This window comes from Lytechinus pictus, chromosome 2 (assembly GCF_037042905.1).
Source record: "Lytechinus pictus isolate F3 Inbred chromosome 2, Lp3.0, whole genome shotgun sequence".
In the NCBI taxonomy this organism is placed as follows: Eukaryota; Metazoa; Echinodermata; class Echinoidea; order Temnopleuroida; family Toxopneustidae; genus Lytechinus; species Lytechinus pictus.
In genome coordinates, this window is record NC_087246.1 from 36,672,636 (window position 1) to 36,686,060 (window position 13,425).

Genomic DNA, 13,425 nt, shown 5'->3' on the forward strand with positions numbered 1-13,425 from the left:
CAAATATCCCCCTAATTAACCCCAGGAATATGAGCCAGATGAACAGACAGGTATAATGAAGTCAAATAAGCGCATGCATTGTGTGGCAACCATGTGAAGCTTGGTACACTACTGATGATAAATACATATTAAAAGCATATTGCATGAAAAAAATATATAATTAGGAATGCATGATTTATTTTTATGGGCTGAAACTAGAAACTATGAGATGAGGAACATTTAGGAATAGTTTTAAGAATTGAATATACTTGAATATATATGTATATATGAATGAAAGATGAAATATCTAATAGGTATGCATAGATATTTAGGCAGAAGTGGTCAAAAATATACACGGGCTGCCGAAAGGAAACAGAATATATCACAGGCGGGTTTTATTGAAAAATAAGCACACACACAACAAACATTTTAAGACAGTCAATAAAGCAATATATATTAAAACTTCACAATAATTGGTAATAATTTGTATCACACAGCCTGGCAATTCAAAATGAAAATACTATAAATAAATGATATAATTTGAAGTAAATAGTAATTTTTCATCATTGTTCGAGACAATTTGATCAAGGTGATTGCTTTTTAGACAAAGGCCACAAAATGCATTTGAATAATTGTGCATAGGTTTTAGTAATCAATTTAAAAAAAATGATTTCAACTAGAAATATAGATTCAGTGTGATATGATGATGATCCAATCAATGGACTCCATAGGAGCACACAGGAATATATCTTACAACCAACAGCAAAAATATATGTAGATAGAAGTTCTATATAATGACAGGAATGTCTAAGCATGAAGATTTGATGAGTCTATTTACAAAAATTGGTGGCATGATTAAATAGATACATGTATATGTTCATGTAGAGGACTATTAGATAACAAGGAATAGGAATGTGCATGTAATTTATAAATGAACATTGATATAAAACTTGCAATAAAAAAGTGGGCTGAGCTAGATGTTTGTGCATTGGGCAGCATTTTGGTAGATTTTTTTCTTTTCATAATGAGGTATGTCTAACAGAAATGATTAGTTGGGGTTTGTCGGTTAAGCAAAATAATTTTCATAATACATACTTTTTTGGTCTTAACATTGTTCTCAAGTGGGGGAAGAAAACAAGCAAAACAACTTGAACATAGATCTGTTACAACTATATAATCTGAACCCTGTAACATATACATTTGTGTTTAAAGGAGAATGAAACCCTTGAAACCAGCTGAATCCATATCAAAGAGAAAATAAAAGAAAAATATTGTTGAAAGTTTGAGGAAGATTGAATGAATAATAAGTTATGAGCATTTGAATATTGAGATCACTAATGCCATGTAGATCCTCCCATTGGCAATGCGACCAAGATCTGTGATGTCACACACGTACAACTCCCTCATTACTTTAGTACTTATTTCACTTATATTCTCACTTTTATAGAGTCTATCACAAGGTGAGGTGTTCTCTTTATGAGAGGACAAGTACAGAGGTTTCACAACATTATATCATTGATGAATCGTTTGTCATATGATTAGAATAAGCAAAAAGAGATGTTTTGGGGTATATTTTCAGTGTCCAAAAGGGGAGAGTTGTTCATCTGTGACATCATAGATCTTGGTCGCATTGCCAATGTTAGGATCTCCATAGCATTAGTGATCTCGACATTCAAATGCTCATAACTCTTCTATTGCTAGTCCTATTTTACTCAAACTTTTGTTGATCTTATTCTTTGATTTTTCTGCTTTCACAAAAGCTAACTTGCTCTACGAGTTTCATTCTCCTTTAATCACAAAGCCGATGATTGCATTGATTAATAAATGTGTAGGATCAACCATTTAAAAAAATAGCCCTATGATGAATAGCTAAGCGTTGTTACGGGGCCCTAAAATTATAAGCCACTACTGAGCAAAACATGATTTATTCATACAATGCATCCTAGAAAAAAGCAAATGATATTTTCAGAGTTTTTTTTTAGCATAAGGATAATAATTTACATATGACAAGGTTTAATATTTTCTTGTCTCTATTTTGATACCTCATATATTCATGATATAAAGGGTCACACAGAGCAAGAAGTGTGTCAATGTCCAAATCAAGATGCGCAGAAATATTCCCGAGATCTTGCATCAGAAAATGACGGCACTTAACACATTCTTAATGCCTTGTTTACCATTCATTCTTTAAATCTCTGAATGAAAGTGAATGCACAATCCCAAATGCATTTATTGCAGATTACCTCAGATTTCATTGGTTGTAACTGCCATGTGGAAATGATTCACTCAGTATTTTAATCTTAAAAAAAAAAACCTTTAATTTCTGAAAACACAAATCCCTTTTATCTTCTTGGATGCACCATACAGCATGTTCATGAAAATGCAAGCTGCTACAGCTACATGTATATACATTTCACACTGCTCATATGCAAAAGCTGATTAGATATATAGTATATTCATGAAAATGTCTGCTCATAAAAATGTGTATTAATGGATATCCTGCAGCAATATCCACATGAAATTGCATGCAAACTCAAGGTAGGCAAACTTGTTCATGAATATGCACATTTAGGACTATGCTACAGTTGTATACATATGTCTAAGCTACTGATATATAAGACATGATTTGAGATATATACACAAGAATGACAGGGATAACACAGAAATGTATTTTGTTCATATCATCTGGTGGAACCAGGGGGCATATGCTTTCAGAAAGAACTATCGACCTACTGGCTCAAAATAGATGATATCATTAACTACACACTACTATGATATGATAATACATATCTACATCAAAGATAGAAAGCAGGGTATGCATACAAGGGCAGAGTGATATGAATGAGAGAAGAGACATGCACTTGGAAGTTCTTAGATAGGAAAAATAGGGTCCAATTGCATACAAAAATTACTATAGTAGTTACCATGAGAATATGGCTCTGAAACCAATCAAATTCAAGGTTCTCAAGGTAAGTTACCATGGTAGTTTGCTTCTATGCAATAAAACCCAGGGGCTTCCACGGAGCATAAGATTCATGTATGAAAATACGATAAAACAGGTAAATGTAAAAAGACTATAATATGAAGATGACCACTTAAGCATGAGAACATTCTCAGAATGGCACTTGACCTTTGTATCATGACCTCAAGAATGGCTACTCAGAATTATTTCAATGGGGAGGGGTAGACGAATTATAGTACCGCTTCAATCAACAATTTGTATTCAAACCAAAAAAAAATGTCAAAAGCTGCTATTGGGAGAGACGGCACAGAAGATAACATGCCGAATGAGGTCATGACATCTCAAAGGCCAAAGTTCAGGGCATGAGATGAGAATGAATACATTGAAGGAGATGATGAGGTATGTGACAGGGATCTACTTGATGTCACAGAGCAAAGCCACCCCCCTAAGAATCCAGTGATCTGGGTTCTGGGTTGTCTTCAACTCCACAGCAGCGATGTACGTAAGATCCGTCCTAACCGGCTTCTTGTAGATGGGACACTCGTACATGCGGGGATCGCGACCCATCGTGCTGTTGATGGCATATATGTGGATGACCGGGAGAGGCTCGAAGAGGACCTTCGGTTTCGGCTCGATGAGGCGACAACCGCGTCGATCCCAGCTGGCCCCTTCCAGGAACAGGCCATAGACGTAGACGCCTTCCTGCGGCGGTTGGCTGATGTCGTCTTTCAGAAATCGTGTGACATCATTGTGAAGGACCACACTGTCCAACGCCCAGCCCTTATGTGCTCTTGTTACCTCCTACAACATGAAATGATTGAATGATAGAGGATGGCAGTGTCAAAAATAAGTCATAATCTTTAGAACATTTACTGTACTATAGAAATCTAATCATTTCAAATTTACAAGGTATATTTTTCTTTCTTTCAACACACAGGTGTATTATTCTTATTGCAACTGTTCAACGGCAATTCAACCTAACGTATTCCCACAAGCACTTCGATATATAATTCCCAATACCGGTACAATGACTTGCTTTTTTCTGCTAAGAAACACAACACCACTCCTTAAGCTTTGAATGTACCGTATAACCGCCAGAACTCGTACACCTTTTCAATAAAGGTCGCATAAAATGTATTTACGGTGTTTCTGGCTTACATTCTTGGGCTTGCGATGTAGCCGAAATTCTAAGCTTTCCGTAGGTGCCGTCCGATTTGGATTTTCTGGGGAAAGTTTCGGGTGGCCGTGGCGCGGCGATCGCCGAAGGCTTCGAGCCTGCCAGAATTCGTACACCACATGCCAGAATTCGAACACCAGATGGCGCAATACAATTTGCCTGTTGATGATCGCGCGATCATATCCCCCTCGCTCTGTGATAATTAAATGATTGGTTTGTTGTTAATTCATTGTTTATTGACTTAATTCACCTCTTTATCTATTTCCATGTAGTTATTTTTTAATTTCTTCAACTATTTATACATTAAATCATAAATTTCATTGTTTGAATGAGTTTCTGCTACATTTAATTTATATTTCAATTTTAGAATAATTTCAGTCATATCACTTACTTTTATTTTGAGTTTTGTGCATATAGATTTTCTAATTTGTTTATTTAGAAAAATGAGAATGGATACATTTATTTGCAATAGCTTTTTTATGTATTCCTCTCAATTACTATTCTTCTATGACTTATAAAATTATTAATATTGTTATTGATTTATTATATTTTTATATCTATTGTCATTTTCATTATTGTCATTATTAAAATAATATTTACTATTATCAATGTTATCAATATCATCACCATCATTGGCATCTTCTTTCATATGGGCCTATATCATTTGTGTTATTATTACTTATTATCACATTGGTATAATTTCTCTCTGCCAGTGTATGAACTTATTTCATGGAGTAATTCATGTAGGGAATATATTTTGGAGGATATAACCACAATGCATGTCTGTTGTCTCGCTACTTTTATTGAGGCAAGTAGGAGTATTTCAGGTTTTTTTTTTATATTCATATTGAGATTTAACATTATTGATTTATTGATTTCCATATATCACTTACCGGTACTTGATTTCTGTGTTTTATTGCAGGTTTCTTGGTTCATCTAAAGAAGTGCGAAATAGAAGTTTACCACTTACCTTAGCACACTCTGCATGGGCGCTCAATTCCGATTGCATAATAAAATATAACTTACTGATGATATATATATCGATCACTCTTGCCTTATTATCGATTCCTTTATCTCCAAAAACATAACAGAAACTATACAGTAAATACAATAATAACTAAATAAAAAATACATGTAATAGTAAATAAAAAAATGAATAAATAAATACACAAAATTGAAAAAGATCATAAGTAATTTTTATTTGTTTTATCAACTTAAATAAATAAAAATAAAAATGAATAAATGAATTATAAATATAAAAAAATCATAAAATATATTCATAAAGCACTTTTAATGGTTTCATCAACTTCAATAAATTACTTATGAGCATTAATGCATTAATTATAATATAATAACACAAAGACATTTATCATGTCCCAAAATGAGATTTAAAAATTGTTTTTAGTGATCATAGACTGTCAATCATTTTTTTTTAAGAAAGAAAGATGAGACAACCAAATAAAAGTAATTGTTATATCATGCAGGGAATAATTTTGCTTACATATTCGAATAGCATTTTGGTCATAATTTAGCTCTCAACTAAGTAATGTACAGTCCTATATGTAAAAATATGCTTTACGAAAGAATTTATGCGTAGTGTGGAGCAAATTGCGATGCGATACCAGGAAAATTATTGCCTGTCATGCATCATTTCAGTAGACATTTTTTTTCCTTGATCACTGCAGCCCTTATTTTTATTCTTGATCCATTCTGTATCTTATACTTATTAATTAAGCAGAATAAATATTTCTACAATGATGAAATGCTGTAATCATAAATGAAACATATTTATTTTGAGACCAATCATTTATGGATTAGCAAAATCAAAATCATAATTGTATCGCTTATATACTATGCAATAAAAAGCACAATGAGTATGAATGATGTAGTCTTTTTCAATTCAAAATCTTTTGCGTTCATCTTTCAATCAGTCTCAGTTGTGAAAGCATTATTAATCATATGATCACTGTGAAACTGTGTTCATTAAAAACAAATAAACTTTCCATATTAACAGTAAAAGCATCTTTTTCTACATTTCAAAGTATATGTATAACCGCAGAGAACATTGATGGCTAGGTATAGCCTATCCACAGAAGACATCTTTATGGACTTGGTAGGCCTACAGATCTTCTTTTTCAATTTCAATTTATTAATAATTCATAAAATGCAAAGCAGATACGTATATACAATAAAATGTGTATGGGTATCACAACAAAAGCCTATGGCTTGCTAAACAGTGATCCCCTTACATACAAAATATACATTATGACATGGTAAATCAAGAACATAAAAGAACAATCAAATCTACAATAGGTCAATTACAACCAGACTACAATATGACAATAAATCCACCTCTATAGTATAGGAGAGAAAGAGAGAATATCATTTTATAAAAGTGCAGGAAAGTATACAACGGGGGGGGGGGGGGGGGGGTTCAATGAGTCGTGGCTGTGAAAATAACAATTACCCCCTGATAGCATAAAGGGATAAAATGAGGAAAAAAAGGGAAATAAGAATAAGAAGGAGCTTAAGAGAACATGTATTAGTTGAGTTATTAGTCCTGTAATTTTTAGAAATAGTTAATATTAAAATCTTCATTCCATCAAAATAGGGCATTGTCCATGGCATACAAATTAAAAGTGGTTGCAAGGGGGGGTGGCATTATGGGGCATTCCCCAGTTGTCCCCTGATAATTTAAAATAAATAAACCTGGAAAATCGTGTTTAGTAAATTGTAATGTGCTTTTGCCAAACTTGGCCCCAAATATATCTTTGAAACCAACCCCCCCCCCCCCACTTGCCTCCTAGTCAAAATCTTGGTGCTGCCGTTGCATACAAACCTGGATATACTGTTCATACATAGCCTGCATGCCCACAGTGAGCAAAATACCCAGCCTAGAATGTAGAGAAAGAAAAAAATGGATTCGGTCCTGGCCATACCATCACAGAAAAAGGTAAGAATGTTCGAGATAATGATTATAATTTTAATATATAGTAATGACAAAAGTAATGTCACAATGATAATGATGACAACAATAGCAACATGTAGATGAAATTATATATCAATCATAGTCAAGGTCTCAAGGATCCGTGGGGTGGTTCTCGATATATGACCAAAATTAGATATTGGATCAAAATAATTTAATATTAGGGAGAATCGCCCAATAAAGAAATATTAAAAATGAAAAATAGGGGTATTCTGACCAAAAAGGTCTGTATATGAAGGATAAAAAATCACCCGATCTATACAAAAATAAATAAAAGGAAACGGTTGAAAAATTATAATAAAAAGGAAACCCTCCCACGGGCGTAAATCTGTCCCCAAAGGTAGGGGGACCTGACCCCCCCCCCAAAAAAAAAAAGGTTATCACCCAAAATGTAAGGTCTTTTTAACCCCCCAAAAATTAACAACCCCCCCAAAAAAAAATCACCCAAAATATAATGTAAGGTCATTAAAAAAAATGACAAGCAAAGAAAAAAAAGGTTATCACCCAAAATGTAAGGTCTTTTTAACCCCCCCCCCCCAACAAAAAATTTAACAACCCCCCCCCCCCCCCCCAAAAAAAAAGGTTATCACCAAAAGTATAATGTAAGGTCATTTAAAAAAAAATGGCAAGCAAAAAAAAAAAAAAAAAAGATCACTCAAAATGTAAGGTACTTTTAACAGAAAGATTTGACATGGGCGTAAATCTGTCCCCAAAGGTAGGGGGACCTGACCCCCCCCCAAAAAAAAAAGGTTATCACCCAAAATGTTAGGTCTTTTTAACCCCCAAAAAATTAACAACCCCCCCAAAAAAAAAAAAAAATCCCCCAAAATATAATGTAAGGTCATTAAAAAAATGACAAGCAAAGAAAAAAAAAGGTTATCACCCAAAATGTAAGGCCTTTTTAACCCCCCCCCAAAAAAAAAAATTAACAACCCCCCCCCCCAAAAAAAAAAGGTCATCACCAAAAGTATAATGTAAGGTCATTTAAAAAAAAATGGCAAGCAAAAAAAAAGTGTTATCACCCAAAATGTAATGTTATTTTAACAGAAAAATTTTACAAGCAAAAAAAAAGGGGGGGTTCACCCAAAATGTAAGGTCATTTTAAATCCTTAGTATTTGCCACCCCCCCCCCCCCAAAAAAAAAGACTAAATAAATAATAAAATATGTGTATTATAATGGGCAAATTAACACACAAGAAAAAAGCATTTGGTCAAAAAATAAAAGAAAACAAATTGATATCAAAAGAAAAGAGATCTTAATTAATGCTTGATAAAGACTAGTCTACCATTAATTAATTACGTGTTGAAGTGCAAATATCAATAAATCGGGGTGTTCGAGTTCTGGCATGAAAAAATTGTCATGTTGGTGTCATCTTTTTCCCCTTCTGAAACGAAAATTATCCGTAATTACGAGATGCCCTGACGAACACCGAGCCGACGTAAGAAGCACTTTCGGAATATTGTATATTTTTTGGTCAACTTCTTCCAATTTTATTAAAAAAGGTGAAATTTCCGTAAAAATACTGATTACGGGCACCCCGTAGAAAATCGTGAATAAGATCAACCGCTACTCAAATTGTGAAGTAAAAAGACTAGTTTTTGCCAAGTTTAATTATCGTTTTCGATGCTTATCGCGCATGTTTGCAAAGGCACGATCGTGGCCTACCCGGCAGTAGCCCCGTTGCGTATTGTCATTCCCCGATACGCGTTTGCGCTGGCAATGAAAGGCGCACTGACGCAGCCGCTGGCAGTTGAGCCAGGTGTTCGAGTTCTGGTCGGTATACGGTATATCTTCTTCCCTCAGTATTGCTTCTGTAAGCTACATCAACATAACATTTTCACTAATCACTTGGTATTGGACACATTATAATAAAGTAAGAAGAAGATTAATCTTCTCACTGTTGCCGATATAACTCAACCAAGTTACAGCCTCAGACATGCAGAGTTCTATTTCACTGCAGAGATCCCTAATGGAAGCATTCCCTGGACCTTACCTGTCTCATAGCAGTCAAGAAACCCTGAGGGTTGAAGAATCCTGTCATCCAGAAGGTGTTGGGCCTTCCGTCAAAGCACCAAGAATGGAACTGCTTGTTCCTGTCCAGAAGCTCTGTAAACCAGAAACCCAGGGTGGACGACGCCCAAGAGATCTTGCTCCACGTGACCGGGATACGCCCGTCGTACATGCTATCCAGCGCATCACGCAGGTTCTCGTTCATGATGATGGTGCCGTCGATGGCGAGCTTCAGATCGGTCAGGGTCATGCGGACCAGCGAGATGACACGCTGCATGCGATCAATCTCCTGCCTCAGGAAGATGTTCATGGGCATCAGGGCTCCCATCTTCTGGAGACGGTCGCGCACCTCGAAGGATATGTAGTCGTCTGGGAGTTTATCAAGCATGTCGTCAGCCATGCGGGTGACGGTGACCTCACGGGTCTCTCCTCCTCCACCACCGCTGTCCTTCGGTTGGATGCTGAGGATGGTACCCAACACAGTCTTAGCAGTGTTGCTCTGATATCTAAATAATAAGTGTTTAAGAATACAAAAATACAATAACATTGAATACAGGTATAATGAATGCTTTTGATGTATATTCAATATGGTGTGATTCACAAATTAATGAAAGCCCAACAGACACAACAAGAAATCATCTTTCCATATTTACTTCTATCAGAGGGACTATTCACTTCACAGACATCTAGACAATTGTGCTTTGACTTGAGTTGGCTACTTACTGTTACAAGTGTCCACTTCCACAAGACGTTCAACGGCACTTGTATTGATTCTATAGCATGTATATATGCCATATGGACAGGAGTGGATCTACACACACAATATGAAAATCAACCCAAAGATTAAACACATGCACAAGTGTGTTTACATGAATGTCCATAATTATTGCGAACAGGATGAAACTTACGTGATATCAGCATTAGGATGAAGTCCAAAGGCTTCTGGGGTATCAGCAAGGGGCAAGCTATTGATGTACTCAATATACTGAGTGCAATTGCTGCACTTGGGGATGGCATAGCCCTTGTAGAATGCAAAGGTCGGACTGAACATGGCCTCGCTAAACCACACTTTGGCAAAGGTATTAAGTAGCCGTTTGTCGTAGTCGTCAGTCACGCGACCCCCGTACTGGATCTCACCGATCATGTAGCGTACCGTCGACCAGGACACACCCTTCTTGATGTCCATGTCGTCCAAATGATTCTGATCATGAGAAAATAATGACAAAATTTTGATAACTCAACAATCTTTTCCCCCAGTGTGAAATGAAGGAAAATGAAATTCCAATCAACTCTGGAATGCATATATGCAAACATTGTTGAACTGGAATTGCAAGTATTGAATGTTCATATTTATCTTTAAAAAATGGAATATAATGATCACTAAGAATTCAAGAAGACATAACACAATACAATTTTGGCGATGCAGCCTGGCAATAATCAACATATCCTAAATGCCTGCAGTTTTGACAAGAAAAGGCCTGTAATTTTCTTTTAAAATGTTATGTCATAGGAGCCAAGGGCACAGTAATGTACATGTATTAACTGTACTATGGCAAAAAAATTACAAAAAGACACAATCGATGTTGATTTCATGCTAAAGGGCCAGCTCTCGCTTCAGCTTTCATGAACCCTTTTCATAACATTAATGAAGCCTAGACCTGTAGGTCTTAATCAAAGAAAATAACGACTGCCATGGACTAAAGATAGACAAACTTCAACCATTAACCCCTCTTACCTGCATGAACTGGACAGTGGAGCTGAAATCGGCCGCATTGAACTCGTAGGGGATGTTCCACCCAAGGGGGCCAAACTTGCGCCTCTCCTGCACTGTGGTGTGGAGGAAAGCCGTCCCATAGAGCATGGGCTTCCACTGGGGCATGTTGGAGACGTCCAACTGGTCTTGAGTGATACCGGCATAGGTACGCTTTAACCCGGCTTTGATACCTTGAGGAGGCTCATTGGTGAACTTGATGCACATCTGGTGGTGACAAATGATAGGATATAGATGTTATCAAGAAGATGGTCATCACTGAAAATGAGGGACTAAGGGTAATATTTTGTTCTTATAGAATGCTTCTCTTATCAACGAAATGACATCTCTTAGTACTTTAACAGCTTATGTCATTATCCTGGTCATTGGAAGCTGGCCTGCCCACTTTCAGTGTATGCAATGCACAATCTCCACTCCCTGGGGAGTATTCCTGTAATAATAAGAATGCTATATGCAAATGATAGAGTGCACCCATCGACTCTGCACGATGATCATCATGTCAATTGTCATTACTACCCCGGCTGTTATCTCGACACACAAGCGTTTCGAGAAACGACTATTCAACTATTCCCACCAAGTACCCATTTAAACTGGAGCATTGAAGTCTGGGGGTTCTGACTCTTGCCTTTGAAACAGAAGGTCATGAGTTCAAATCCAGGCTATGGCGTAACTTCCTTCAGAAAATCATTGTTCCACATCGTGCTGCACTCAACCCAGGTGACACGAATGGGTACCCAGCAGAATTAATTCCTTGAATGCACCAAGTGCCTTCTAGCAGCTGGAGCTAAAGCTGGGATAATACACACGTATACTGTGCTACTGAATAGGCAACTAGATCATCAGCACCACAAAAATGCTATATATCAATATCACTACACCAGGGTAGAGTGCAGCAGATTATGGATAAATCAATGAACAAACCTGCAGAAGACTGATTGGGAAGCTCTTGTGGACCTCTGTGGTCATCCAGAGTCTGAAGTCTTCGTGGATGGTGTCTGTCTCTACAATGGTATCCATCAGCTCATCAAGGAAATCTAGAGACAGATGGCAGTTCTGCAGCAACACCCATCCACCCTGACCAAAATCAAACAAAACATCAGTGTGAAGAGCATTTATCAACCAATCAATCGCAATGTTGGAAATGTACTTGGGCTGGAATGCTTGGGGTATGGGAAAATCAGGGTTTGATCCAACAATATGTGAAATAAATAGGAAATAAAGAAATGATTTGTATAAAAAGAGCAATGTCACAAGCACGAAACAACACAAATGTTAAGGTGTTTACAATTATTACATATGACAGAAAAATGTTCTGATGATGATGATGATAAGTTAACCTTGATAATCAATGGGAAGTTTCCACTGCACAGTCATATTATGCGGTTCTGAAATCTTGAAGATACATGTATTACAACTGTCTGTCAGAGAATATAAAGAATGATTTGCATAATGATAATTAAAACAAGTGGAATGCCTCTGGCCGTCTCACCTGCATCACGCGATTCAATATAGCAGCAGTGCTGATTTTGAAAACTATTATAACTCGCACAAGATGTTCAGTGATACTTGGTTACTCTTATTTCCACGTTTTATGAATCAGATCCATAAACTTTCAAAGTTATGATGGTAATTCAACAGATACCCCCAATTCGGCCAAAGTTCATTGACCCTAAATGACCTTTGACCTTGGTCATGTGATGTGAAACTCATGCAGGATGTTCAGTGATACTTGATTAACCTTATGTATAAGTTTCATGAACTAGGTCCATATATTTTCTAAGTTATGATGACATTTCAAAAACTTAACCTTAGGTTAAGATTTTGATGTTGATTCCCCCAACATGGTCTAAGTTCATTGACCCTAAATGACCTTTGACCTTGGTCATGTGACATGAAACTCAGGCAGGGTGTTCAGTAATACTTGATTAACCTTATGGCCAAGTTTCATGAACTAGGTCCATATACTTTCTAAGTTATGCTGTCATTTCAAAAACTTAACCTCAGGTTAAGATTTGGTGTTGACGCCGCCGCCGCCGTCGCCGTCGGAAAAGCGGCGCCTATAGTCTCACTCTGCTATGCAGGTGAGACAAAAAACAGGTAATTTGCCTATAATATATTGGCAAATATATCTGATTGAGTTAAAAGGCTCGTTTTGCATAATCTGGTCTGAAATATTGCTTCAATTTCGGCGCATATGCGACTCATGGCAGGTCGATATTAAGAAACGGTGTCACATGCAGTTGTTACTAACTGCAGTTCTGCCAACTTAATGGGCGTACTCACATTAGCCATGAACTGTTGCAGGAGTCTCCTGGCATGGACTTCCTGGCCCTGTCCCATGGAGATGGCACGACAGTCAAACTTCCTCTTCTTGGCCAGACCTTCAATCATGTTGGTTGGGTCCGATCCCATGGATAGGAAGCAGATGAGTGGGTTCCTTTGGTCAGATTCATCAAAGGTTCCCTCCAAGTCTAGGATGACACCCTCAGAGTACCGCTCTCCCATGGAGTCAGCTGAAGGGGTAGGATAGAAATATCAT

General features: G+C 36.8%; 1 protein-coding gene across 2 annotated transcripts in view; it reads right to left on the minus strand.

Annotated features, from left to right (window-relative positions):
* Positions 1-2,887: 2,887 nt before the first annotated feature.
* LOC129254298 (dynein axonemal heavy chain 5-like) overlaps positions 2,888-13,425 on the minus strand; it is an 85,724-nt gene continuing 75,186 nt past the window's right edge. For both annotated transcript variants that reach the window (XM_064115674.1, XM_064115675.1), the window contains 6 exons: positions 13,170-13,399; positions 11,808-11,960; positions 10,851-11,093; positions 10,024-10,316; positions 9,099-9,621; positions 2,888-3,742 (listed from right to left, as the gene is read on the minus strand). In XM_064115674.1, the coding sequence (XP_063971744.1) occupies positions 3,356-3,742; positions 9,099-9,621; positions 10,024-10,316; positions 10,851-11,093; positions 11,808-11,960; positions 13,170-13,399 (1,829 nt within the window). In that variant the 3' untranslated portion in view covers positions 2,888-3,355. The remainder of the gene's footprint in view (positions 3,743-9,098; positions 9,622-10,023; positions 10,317-10,850; positions 11,094-11,807; positions 11,961-13,169; positions 13,400-13,425) is intronic.